The sequence below is a fragment of the Nomia melanderi genome, chromosome 7, assembly GCF_051020985.1.
Source record: "Nomia melanderi isolate GNS246 chromosome 7, iyNomMela1, whole genome shotgun sequence".
NCBI classification, from domain to species: Eukaryota; Metazoa; Arthropoda; class Insecta; order Hymenoptera; family Halictidae; genus Nomia; species Nomia melanderi.
In genome coordinates, this window is record NC_135005.1 from 9,290,326 (window position 1) to 9,302,991 (window position 12,666).

At 40.8% G+C, this 12,666-nt stretch overlaps 2 protein-coding genes across 5 annotated transcripts in view; both read right to left on the reverse strand.

Annotated features, from left to right (window-relative positions):
* LOC116424171 (UPF0489 protein C5orf22 homolog) overlaps window positions 1–12,666 on the reverse strand; it is a 749,516-nt gene that overhangs the window by 690,816 nt on the left and 46,034 nt on the right. The window lies entirely within an intron of this gene.
* Window positions 1–12,666, reverse strand: part of LOC116433095 (UPF0489 protein C5orf22 homolog) — a 476,138-nt gene that overhangs the window by 178,030 nt on the left and 285,442 nt on the right. Inside the window, exon 4 of one of the 4 annotated variants that reach the window (XM_031990826.2) lies at window positions 585–603. The exons of the other annotated variants lie outside the window; for them this stretch is intronic. Within the exon in view, the coding sequence (XP_031846686.1) occupies window positions 600–603 (4 nt within the window). The 3' untranslated portion in view covers window positions 585–599. Of the gene's footprint in view, window positions 1–584; window positions 604–12,666 lie in introns of those variants that run through there. 4 annotated transcript variants of the gene reach the window in all.

The following is a 12,666-nucleotide window of genomic DNA, read 5'->3' on the forward strand; positions in this document are numbered from 1 at the left end:
ATGAGGGGGTGGATGGGCAGAGACCAATCGGAAGCAAGCATTCTTTATCCGACCAAGTATCTTGAACGCATGCCTCACGTACGAGGCGTGGTTTGGGGCTACCCCTTACCCGAACGCTCGCCAGCTCCTTTTTTCACAGGCGTTACGTTTTGCGTCCCCGCAGCAACGTACCGCCATACTAATACTTTAAATTCGCGTTTGCTGCCGCGGCGCGGCTACCAGCCGCAAGCTGCCCATTACCACCCCCACTGTCTTCGAAATAAATATCGTCGAGAAAAGTATTATCGTCCAAAGTTATCGAAATTGCGCACCGTGCATGTCGGTCGTTTTTCGAATTTTAAAGGCTTCCTTGAAATATAAATGAAATGTATCGAAGTTCAGTGGAGCTTGTTAGTAAAGTTCAAGACTTAATGACGGAAGTATCGGATTCGAATGTAGGTATAAAAAGGCACGGTAAGTAGAAAACAAGATTTTCACTTATCAGTTTGCTCGCAGTCATGACATTTTACAGCGTTCTTCGCACGTCCTATTTGCACAGGTGTCCAACTGATAGAGGTATGCGGCGGTCTTTCACCAACGTCTATGGTGGGATGTTTCTTCTAGCTGCGAGGATATTATTTTTGCATACTTGAATTAAAATTCTGTAAAGTAAACACTGTGTGGCAGGAATTAAACGTCTCCGAATGAATTTTTCATGGATTTGATGTGGACGCAGTGACACTGAGGGATTGAACGAAAATTGTACGACAGATGGAAGTATCGAGGGCTAGAGATAGTTATCGCATCATTCTCGAGGTAATGTAATACGTGTAGTTTTAACAACTATGTGATTAATAAATCGACTCATTTGTATTTTTACGATGAATTTATTGTCTATCAATTTTAAAATATCAGTAACATAAGAAACATAAGTTATAACTCACTGAGTATTCATGTGGTAAACATATATACTAAGAATAAAAATGAAGTTAACAAATAGCAAACAAAAATAATCAAATTGCTTTTACAAGTTCCCAGAAATATTAAAAACACTGCTTAATATCGAATACATTTACATCCAGTAAATTATGTAAATTCTTTAATATCGACAATTTAATATAGAATCCATCTTAATATACAACAGAATCACAAGTAGATAATATCAAGCTATAACATTAAAATCAACCAAACTAACCAATAGTATAATTGTAACTATCTCCGTGATCACAAACAACCAAGTACCCAAAAGACTAATACACATGATACAACAGCAAGGAAAAGAAAATAAAGAACCAATGCCAAATATAATCGCAAGAAATGAATGATCCTAAAAGGAGAACTGCAAAAATGGAAAATCAAAGCCCATTATGAGACGAATTGTGCTGAGCAGTTGCAACAAGTAACTGCCAGCATAAAAATGGAAATGGAGCGGCGGTCGAGACATTTAAACCTGAACTCTAATAGCCGTAACGGGCGTCGCGTCGCGGCAACGAAGGCGGCCGCAAGACGGACGAGGCGAGGCCGATTTCGAGATTTCCATGAAATTTCTCGACAGTAGTGCATGTGTACGGCGTAACGATAATGCATACTCGTATGCTGATAGGCACGTGGGTGGAGGGGTGAAGGTTGGAAGCGCCTCGGACCCGGTGCACGTCGAGAGATATCTCTCATTATGCATTCCTTTCAGGCGGCCGTCATTATTTTACATATTGCAGGAGGAGGCGTACCGACTGCCTTTGCCAATTTTTCCAGCCGGGCAAAAAGGAACGGTCGGCAATTTGGTGGCGGCATGTGCGTGCACCTGTGCACCTCGCCGCCTAACAACATTGCTGGAAGTTTAACTATGCCGGTATAGAAAAACACAATCGTTTTCCCGGCCGCTTTGTGGTTAAAGCGCCGAGAAAAAAATATTGTTAAACTGCGTTCTGCGTCGCATTGTTTACGATGCTGCGGGGTACCCTTTGTTTGCGTCCTTTTTCTCTCGGTCAACTTTCATTTCATTTGACGCGTTAAATGAAATTTGGAGGGAACTGTTGGTTCGTGCTTGCTTGAACGGATTGTGCGTGATATTTGGATTTTTGTGTTGCACTTAAGAACATTGCGCGGAAGCGGTATCACAAGTGACGGTATAGAGTAGCACAGAGAAATATTTATTTTGTAAGTACGAGAAGGGGGAGTTTAAGTATTTTATACTAATATTCGAATTAATCACAGTTTTGGAAATGTAACGTTTAAATTAGAATTCATTACCTCTAAAAGAAACTCGTTAAAGTTAACTTGTTGTATTTTTATATTTTCATTTTTAAACAATGTTTGCATGAATGTATAACTTATGTGAGAAAGTGTTGATGTCGATTGGATATTTCAAAGCATCAAGGATATCTAGCATTTTTTATTTTGATATATACATATAAATCGTCTTCAGTTAATGTTATAATTTCAAGTAAATATTATATAATAATATAATATAATAATAATATTATAATATAATTATATATTAATGTAATTCCATGATCTTTAATGTCTGGTTTTGTCAATGAACAATTTTAGACTTTGAATGCGCGTTTGATAAATTGATAGGTATGGATAATTATCTTTACCAATCCAATGTCCTCAATCAGCCACCGAGGAGAACAGATATTTTTTCCATAATATATATGCGAGGGACATTTCGTGACCGTCTCCTCGATTGATAATTGACCCATAGGCTAAGGGAAGCGATATCGAGCGGACAGTAGGATCGTTAAGTTGTTCTGGTATTGGTTAACCAATGACCGGGAATTATGGTCACATCATCATTAATGTTTGTGCTGTGGCGCTTGTAATTATTTCCACGTTATATTTCATTGTTTTAAATTACCACGAAATGGAAAGGTACTCCGGAGCAGATAATCGTTCACCTTGTTAGCCAAGAGAATTTTCATTTTTTTCTGACTTAATGAAACGTGGGGCTTTTTAACTGCGATGATTGATTATTGTCTTCTGGATCCTCATCATGTTTTTGCCATTGAATGGCTTCAAATTTATTTCCTCGGTGAATATGCATGATGTGTAATAATTTCAACTACCATTAATTTTTAATATAAATTTTGGACTATATCAATATAATCGGCATTTGCAACTGTGCGACATGGAAATCTTGGAAATTGGAATTTTCTAATGAGAAGCCAGAATATACCATTTCTAAAAGTCAAAATAAAGTCAGTAGATGAAATGTATGTTAAAAATGATGTATACTATAAAAATGAACAAAATTGATTATCTGATTTCTATTTACTACGAAACAAGCAATATCTGAAGTTAATGCTACTTTAAATGTTTAAATGAGCAAGTAAAAATTAGTTACATTTTCCGTTCAAATATAAAATAAATACGCAATTTCTTTATTGAATTCCATCACTATCTATGACTATCATCCCAAGTATTCCTAAAAAAAAGGAAGGATACATATATAAAGTCATTGCACATTCACAGAATTAAAAATAAATAACTCGAAAAAACTTCTAGAAGAAACAGCTTTCAAATATCCAGCTTAATATCTCGAATACACGCTTCACGGGAACCACATCGACGATGTACCAAGGAACGAAGCTAGAAAAGGACCAGTCAAAAACGCGTTCAGCTTCCGACGCAATCGTCTCTCCTCCAAGGAACATCGTCTCGTACCGATTTCCCGATATCACTTCCGCTCGAGGCTCGAAACGCATCGATTATTCTCAAAGGGCGACCCCGAAGGAACCGTTCGAGCTGGGGCAGCCACCTGTACGTGCACGTAAGCCAGATAAATCTCGGAGCGAATCTCGCAGGAAGAAGGGAGGGTAGTAACAGGCCTCCCTATATGTATGGTAATATCGAAAGAGAGGTCCCTGCGATCCAATAGCTCGCTATCGTGCGCGTATTATGCGGTGGCGCCGAAAAAAGAAGCAGAAGAACGGAAGAGGAAGAAGAGAAGAAGGGAGCGACATCGACGGTGGGCGGACGGGGGCGGCGGCGGCGGGTGGGCGAGGATGATGAGACGCACGAGGTAGGAAGAGGAAGAAGACGAGAAGAAAGGGGCAGCCAGGAAATGGAAGGAGGGAAAAGGACGAAGCCAGAAAGAGAGCAGCTACAGGAACGATCCGTTCCCCTCTCCCTCCCTCTTGCCATTCTGACATCGTCGAACTGCGCGCGGAAACTTGCAGAGGTCCTCAAGAGAAGAAGACGAACGATCCGGAGAAGAAGAAAACAGAGACGCGGAAAAAGAGGGGAAGAAAAAAAGAAGTGGAAACGGAACGGCGATGGTAGAGCCAGAATCGACTGTCGGAGGGAAAAGAAGGAAGGTAAAGGGTGGAAAGAGAGTGGAAAGAGCGAGAGGGGAGGGAAGAACATCTCTCGGTCCTCTGGAAAAGCATAGAGGAAAGTAGTGAGTCGGCGTCGCCCGGGCAACGGCTCTGCCACCTTATTGGATATGTTGAGCAATTTATTTTATTTTTCCCCACTCCCCGGAGGGGGCGGAGGGTGGCGCGACCGAGAGGAGGAACGCGGTCGGGAGAGAGCGCGCGGATCGTGGGAGAGCCACCCTCCACCTGCCGGCTACCCTCCGCGCACACATCGACGCCATTTTCCAATATCGCGTCAAGCGACCGCTAGCTCGCTCGCTCGCTCGCATTGCTCCTCTTTCTCTGCCTTTCCCGGTTTTCATCTGGCGTCGTCTCGCTCCTCCGGCTCTTTTCTCCGTCGCTGGGACGAGGAAGAGAGAAAGAGAGAGAGGGAGAGAGGGAGAGAGAGAAAGAGAGAGAACGGGAACGTGGGAGAGGCACGAAACGAGAAAAAGGGGATGCGGAAGGAGGCTGGAGCGGCCTAGCCGGAGCTGCGATGGAACGAGAGAGCGCGGTACGTAGCTTCGAAACGAGAACGAAGCGAGGTTAGGTGAGAACCGTACGTTCCTCCACCCGTAAATTGGCAATATTCATGCCGGGCCGCGTACGCGGCTTCAGGGGGGGAGGTGCTCGGGCTGCACAACCGATTCCCATAGCCCCGGGGCGCACCCGCGAAAACGCTCACCTAGACAGTTCGTTCGTTATTTTTACGCTCCTGCCGGAATGAGGATAAAGTCACGGTAACCGCGCGCTCCCCCGCCAACTCCACCTACTCCTCCGCCTGCCACCCCTTTTTTCTCGACCGCCTTCTCGTTCCACCGTCTAAGCGCGGCTGTTGCTCGGGCACCGACGAAGGAAATTTTTAGACGATTCTTTTTCCCACTTCCTTCGATCCCAGCCATGCTCCGTTTCCTTCGAGAGCGCGCCGAGCTCCGTTTTACGCGATTTGTTAAACGCTCGCCGCTAGAAAATGTTGTTGCATCCTGGGCTATTTAGACGGTGAGTGATAGGGTGGACGGCGCGGTGGCTGCGGGGCCAGACAAAGCAATTTGCGTGCGGGGCTGTGAAAGGATGCTGAGGGATCTTTGGTACTTCTTTGGTTAACGCGTTTCTAGTTTTGGCTGGTGGGGGATGTTTAACCCCTTGTTCTGGGATTTGTTTTTTGGCTATGATCCATACAACTACTTTGGTGTTAATTATTTATTAGGAAGATACAATTCTAGGGATATTCGTGTCTATGTTTGTTCTAAAGTATAATTATTGATAACAGAAGAATAATGTTTAGTTTGAATTCGAAAGAATTGGGGAATATTTAGGCTCGCTGAATTCTGTTTAAAATCTTCACTGCGAGTCTGATACGTTATTGTGAAGTAAGGGGTTAATATTGCAGTATGTACTGAATCTTCTAGTAGTTTATTTATAAGAACAATTTTTGGTACGTTATCACATTTGTGTAATGTACTTCTAAATATGATAAAAATGATAATAATTGCGTCGCACAGAATAATTTCTAATACTAACACAAATATTAAAATATCATAGTAGAAATTGATTTCTATGAATCAGAAAGCCGTCATGAGCATTCGTTGAGAATTCAATATTCTGTATATCAATATCAATTAATTTAATTACCACTACAAATATATAGTATTGTTTAATATTTAGTTAATTGTAATTCAGTTACAATTTTAATTACACCGGATACCCAGGAAATATGAACATCAACATTGAATAACACTTGCGTAAATATCATTTGTTCATTTAACATTACCATTGAGCTTGAAAATACACCGTTGCACGTTAAACGATATTGTGGTTTCATTGCATCAGCATCGACGAGATTTGATCAGATGAATCGTGGTTGAACGTGTAACTAGAACGAAAAGAATACTCACCGATTTCGGTAAGCCCCCAATTAATGTAAACTTCTTTCGGTAAAAATCGCTTTAAAATTACTTGGCACCGACGCCTCCGAGTTGTAACACCCCGTACCGCGACCTCGTCACCTTCCTTTCCCCCAGCTGAGCCCTAACAGCGAAGAAGCCGAGGGTGGCTTTAGAAGTTCGAGCGGTATTCCAACTTTTAAAATATGTCAAATTATTTTCCTTTCAGAAGAGCTGTCCTCTAAATACATTTCCATCGTTCGCGGTGTATTTAAGTACACGAAGCTCGAAGCGCGACCCGTGAATACGAGCGTTCTTCGCTCCTACGTCGCGTAAACCCGGCTGGTATCGAAGCGAAATTTATTTCGTGACTGACGCGTTCTTATAAATATCGAAGAAACATTTCCCGTCAACGATTTTATGTTTTAATACAATACTCTCAGAGAAATTGGACTTTATTTGTCACCTGGTGCACTTGAAATTTCGATGAAATTTATATATAAATGTAAATTTTCATTACAATAGATATATTTCCACTACTTTTCCGTATATTTGAGCTTTTTTATCCGCCTTACATGCAACGCTAACGGGATACCACGGACGGAATAGTGTTAATCCCTTAACTGAGAAATTAGAATGAGAAATTGTTCCTAGAATTCTTAATTTTTATTATTACATAATGCGAACTAGTTATCGCATGTAAATCAAAGCATGGAAAACACTTTGTATTTCCGAATGTTACCTATAAATCATTGTATACGGATTGTTCTCATTATTTATTGTGTTACACATCCGAGACCGAGGTTTTATTAAAGCCAGTCCTCAGAAGCTAAAACTCGAAATCATCACTTTTGCTATAGCTATTAATTCTCTGTAATCCTAACAATCTTGATTGTAGATTACTCCATTTGAAGTCTTATCTTGAAACCAATACAAGTGTCAATTTTCTGATACTACTAACTGATACAGAAATTCATAACAATTCCATACATTGTATGTGATCGGTGTTTCGGCAGCATACTCCGTTACACACCTGTATAATTGGTCTCAAAGCGTCAAAAGGATTAATATCCAATCAAAATCCAAATTCCCTGAAAACACCTCTGACAAATAGCTCTCAGATCTCTCGCGTGTTCCAAGGAACCCGTTCCGCAGCGCGGTGCTGCGCGGAGGAGCTGCCGGGACAATCATTTTAAAACGGTCCCGCGTTTTCTCCGCCGGTGGCCGGTTAAAACGTTTCTCAATGCTTGCGTCCGGAATTTTCAGCGAGCACTTTCATTAAAAGCCCTACGACGATAACGCCGGCTCCTCTGCCCGGCCAGTTTTATTCGGCCGGTGACAAAGGGACACGTGGACCGGCGAAACGCGCCCGGCCCTCCCCCGCGGTACCAATTCACGGCGGTGCAGAATTTTCTTTCATCCCGGTAGCTGCCGAAAGACACGCTCCAGCACGGCAACGGGTGGCACGGCACGCTGAAAAGTGTACCGGGAGACGTACCCCCTTCCCGCCGTCTTTCTCGCGGAGCAAATAAGCGAATGGGGTGTCTAGGTAGATAGCTACGTGTCTATCCACGCAATTACATTATACGCGGAGCCCGGGCGTCAACTCTTTGTGCCGCGCTGGATATCAAAGCTCGACGCGGAACACGAACGCGAGTGCCCGCCTCTCTTTTCTCCCTATGCCGAAGCAATAGAGTCCCTTGCCTTTCCGCCACTCCAGCCTCGCACCGCGCCGCGCCGCTTCTTCTGCCGGTTGAAAGTAGCCTCCCACCGCCATTCCCCTGTTTTCTTCTCCCTCGCGCCCCTTCCTTCGTCGGTGTTCGTTCTTCTTCCTTCTTCCTCGGTCCGTTTCCACAGGCGAAACGGGAGGAAGACAATTTCTCGCGACGCGGTCGTCCTCCTCTCTACCGGCGTGCTCTCGATCCGCCGTTTTATGTGACAGAACACGGGGGGAACGTTCGTCGCGGGGCGGTGCGTGCACAGCTTCGGGGGACGGTAATAAATTATTCGCGCGAACTAACTGTCCTTTGTGACGCGAGTAGTTTTTACGGGGAACGCGCCTTTAAGGGAGACCGGGATTATTGAAGGAGGCCGAGATTCTCCTGAAATTGCGCGGTATAGGCGTCGGATTATTATACCCGGCGCTACCGAGCGGTTTTTCAGCGGCCCCTCCCCGCGGCTCGATTAATTTTAATTGAACCGCAGGTTTATCGAGTGACTTAATAATAGTTGGTTGCTTCGCGGGGCTTCTTTTGTTTTTAGACATTCGAGCGGGAGTGTATGTGATTTATATTGATGTTCTGGTGTTTATGATATATTGGAAATGGTAGAAGGTTGTTATGTTGTGTTATGTTTTTTATGTTGACTCGTTTAGAAATCTTTGTTATTTGATCTTATACTTTTTCATTTCTGAGGAGTTTCTAAAATTTCTGAAATTCAAATTTTTGGAAATGCAATTTGATAAATAGAATTTCGATGGAGAATGGTTTTTCCTAACAGATACTGTAAGTATACGACATTTTGGATGTTTTATAATGTTTTAATAAATACATGAAAACCGTGATCTAGATTTAAGACTTAAATTATACAATTTTCAGCCTTTTCTATGTTAACGTGTGTTCCAGAAACAAACCGAAATCATTGTGTATAGTTTCAAGCGCTAATACTATCTAATACTCATAGGAAACGAAAAACGTCTTAAGAATACTGATCATCGACTACACAATTGATGCTCATAAATTTTACCATTGGTAAACAATAATCAAATCAAATGCCCAAAATTTTAAGAACCTCCGGAATCGAATAAATAAGACGAAGAACACGCTGTACATTCAAGGAAAATTCAAAGACAGTGACGCGACACGCCGCGATAAATGCAAGACACCGCGGCGCGGGAAGTTCTTATGAATTTCAAAATGAAAGTTCAAGAGCACGGGGAACGCTTGATACGGCGAAAAAATGAGAACGATCCCCCGAGTCTCGGAATCGAAAATAGGCGACAAAGCGTGTCCGAAGGTGGCGCGGGTAAAGAGGGAAAATCAGCGCTCCGTAACATCGAGAGGAAACTATACGCGGGCGAGAAGCAGTTAGCTTTATTGCAGCGCGCGGCAGTTTTTAATATCGCTTTGGCGCGGCTGCGTCTGCCAACTGACAAAAGGAGGAAAAAAAGAAGAGGAGGCGTTAATGGAGAACGTTTTCGCTCTAACGACCATGGAGAAAGGGAAAGGGGTGAAACGGGCCAAGACTGCACCGGTCGGGGGCTGCGGAAAGGGGTGGACCCTGGCGCCTACTCACTGCCCACCAGACATGCTCGCCAGACCGTATGGTTTTTGTGCGAACAGGAGCGGAAGAAGAAGGTACAATAAGAATGCAGAGAGCTTCCTCGCCCAGAGAAGTTCGACAGAGGGCGAGGACACAGCCGTTTATCGTTTCTTCGGGGGAAGAATGCCGTGAGTCACGGCATTAAGGGCAGCCTGGTCCTCGTGCGCCTCCCACGGGTCACTGAGCACGACTTTTCAGCCTTTTCGATTCTGACGTCTTCTTTTCCTGCACACCACGTTGTGTTACTTTATTATTAACACTAAACGTATCGCAGGTGGTTTATAGAGTCCTTGCTTGAAAAATTAGGGCCAACATCGCGTCATCTTTGAGTGGATCAGTGGTGAAATAGAGATATAATCCCAGTCTGGTCGATTTCCTTGTATTAATCTTTTATTTATTATCTTAATACTATAAAGAAATTTTTGTTAAATTACCTTTTGGACAGATTTTTTGATCTTGGACTTATTTCTATCGTAACCGGTTAAATAATTGATTATAAAATCAAGGTAAACAAGTTAAACGATAAATTTTTCTTAGTAATAATAGAAATATAGAGAAGACCAAAATTGAAAGGTTGATTAATTGGGTGTTATAAGAATTGATATAAAGTTACATGGACGAAAGGAAATGCAGAATTTTTAATCAATCTTAAAATCGGTCGTTTGACCGATCGTGGTACGAGTAGTGTTAACTATTTCTATTAATAAATGGTAATAAAATACAGGTTTCATTTATAATCGTATGGCAAGAGGTCAAGGAAACTTCTTAGAAATCCTTTGTAGGAAATTAATATTTTACGTGAGAAGTAACTAATTCAGACATTTAATAGAAATTTCTTTTGTTGTTACTATTTGTTGCATTAATATTATATTGTATCGTAATAATTACACTTATTAATATTTACAAGTTAATTATTACAAAATAGTAGTAATAGTAATGGAGGAAATTTGTGATATCCGTAACTTGAGGCGTATAATTACATGATTCTTCCAGATGAAAATGAAAAGTGTTTAGCCGCCGGCAATAGTACTTGAAATGCATTTTTCAGATGATCAATTACCCTATGGGTTTTTCGGATGCAAAAATTCTTAAATCGTACATGCTGATCTATAATTAAAATTATGAACTCTATGATTGAAAGCGCGATGCAACCTGCAATTATCCTTAAGATAACCATTAAGTTGCTAGATCTTAATAGTATCTTTAAAAATGATATAATAACAGGGAAACATTAAAATACACTTGTCTTGCAGTTTTATTTGGAAGTTATATCAGATTTTACCTGCAGGCGGCAATTATATACGTATAAAGATAGCCAAGACCCAAACAAGACTACACGTGAAAATATCTCTTCCTGAAATCAATTCTTCGTTAATTCTTTAGTCAATTAAAGGAACGATGGATTCCTTAATCAAATTAAAAGGAGGATGTGAATGTTTAATTTACTAATTTGTGAAGATGTTATCGTATTAGTCAATAAAAATATGTAAAGTGTTCTAACACTTCGAAAGGCTTCAACAGGAAATATTAATTACAAGAGTAGATTATTTAAAATTTACAGTTAAAATAATTCAATTTGATTTGAGGAAATCTGCGATTTTAATGTAAGTTAAATGATAAATAAATTGTGAAATTACTACGCTCATAACTTGTTCTAGCAAGCAATAAAAGCTTAATGAAAGATTAGTGAAATTCTTGTTACGTTTCTAAACTGTTTAAATCCTTAGCGGAGAAAATATTGGTCTGTAATATAACTGGATTTAATTATATTCAATTATTTTTTCTTATTAATTCCACGAGGCAGTAAAGTAGCAGTGCTTGCTTTAAATTCACTACGAGTGGTTTCTTTTAAATCACAATTATGACATTTCCAATGAATCATAACCAACTTCTTAGAATTAGAACATATTTATACTTCGAACTAAGTCTGTTTACGTTACAATCTAGGAAACAATAATTACATAGAAAAAGAATAAACAAACGTAAAAATATATCAACTACAAAAGCTTCAAGTAGTTACACGTTAAAAAATTCTATTTAAAAAAAATGATTAACGTTATTAAAAACGTTCTCCAATAAAGAATATTTAAAATCTCTAAAACTCGTAAAATTGCGAAAACTGAAATTAATAAAAATTCTTAACAAGTATCTAAACAAAAAAAGAGGAACGTACATTTTTGACATGCTAGTCCAAAAAGCTCGATGAACGTTGACCACTAAAACGTAATAGTAATTAATGAAACGATAAAAGGTCGCGAGGTCATAATCTCGTGCCAAGGTGAAATATCACTAAATTAAATATTATTTCCGATGTGCGCATTCACGAACAACAATGAAGGAAAGAATTCTATGAACTGCCTCAGCTACGTGATTCTCCTTGCACACTTCAGCGAGTCGCTGAAGATTTCGAGGATTCCTCTCAGTCGTGGCGCACCTCGAAGGGAGGCGAGCGAACGCTGAAACGGGGCGGATGGCGGAGAATCTAAATCCAATTCTGCCACGCGGATTAATAAAAGGATTCACGGAGTTTAGGTCGCTCTTATTCCTTCGGCATCCGTGGACCTCCAGAGGGAGACTGCAAAGAGCACCCGTTCCAACCTGCCCCCTCCACTCTAACCGTCTTTATCAGTCAGTATTAGTAACAGCCCCGTGTATCGCGTTTAAGAATGCGTTTACGGGATCACCGACCCTGTCCTTCCTCGTGCAAGGCCGGATGTTACATTATTAAAGAGATATTAGCCACGGATATTGGAAGAAAACTCCAGAGAGGAATTTAAACGTATTTTCGATAATAACAAGAAGTTCGGGGAGAACATTTAATTACGTGACTCCAGTGCACCATCTTTTTTCCCTTCTTGGGATAACTTATACTCCAGCAATAACATATCGGATCGGGGGGTCTTTATTCTATCGAAGAACTGAAATTGACGTTGTACAAAGAATTTTGTGTGTTTGATTTTTATTATGAGACAATTTCATTGTCACGAATGCTGTGATAGTTGAGCGAATTTTAGTAACTTTCATAGAATATCATAGTTAATGAAAGTTTCTATAATATTTTTCTTTGTCGTTTTTCTATTAAATATACTGTTGAAGTATAAATGTTTTTTAGAAATACTTTGTAA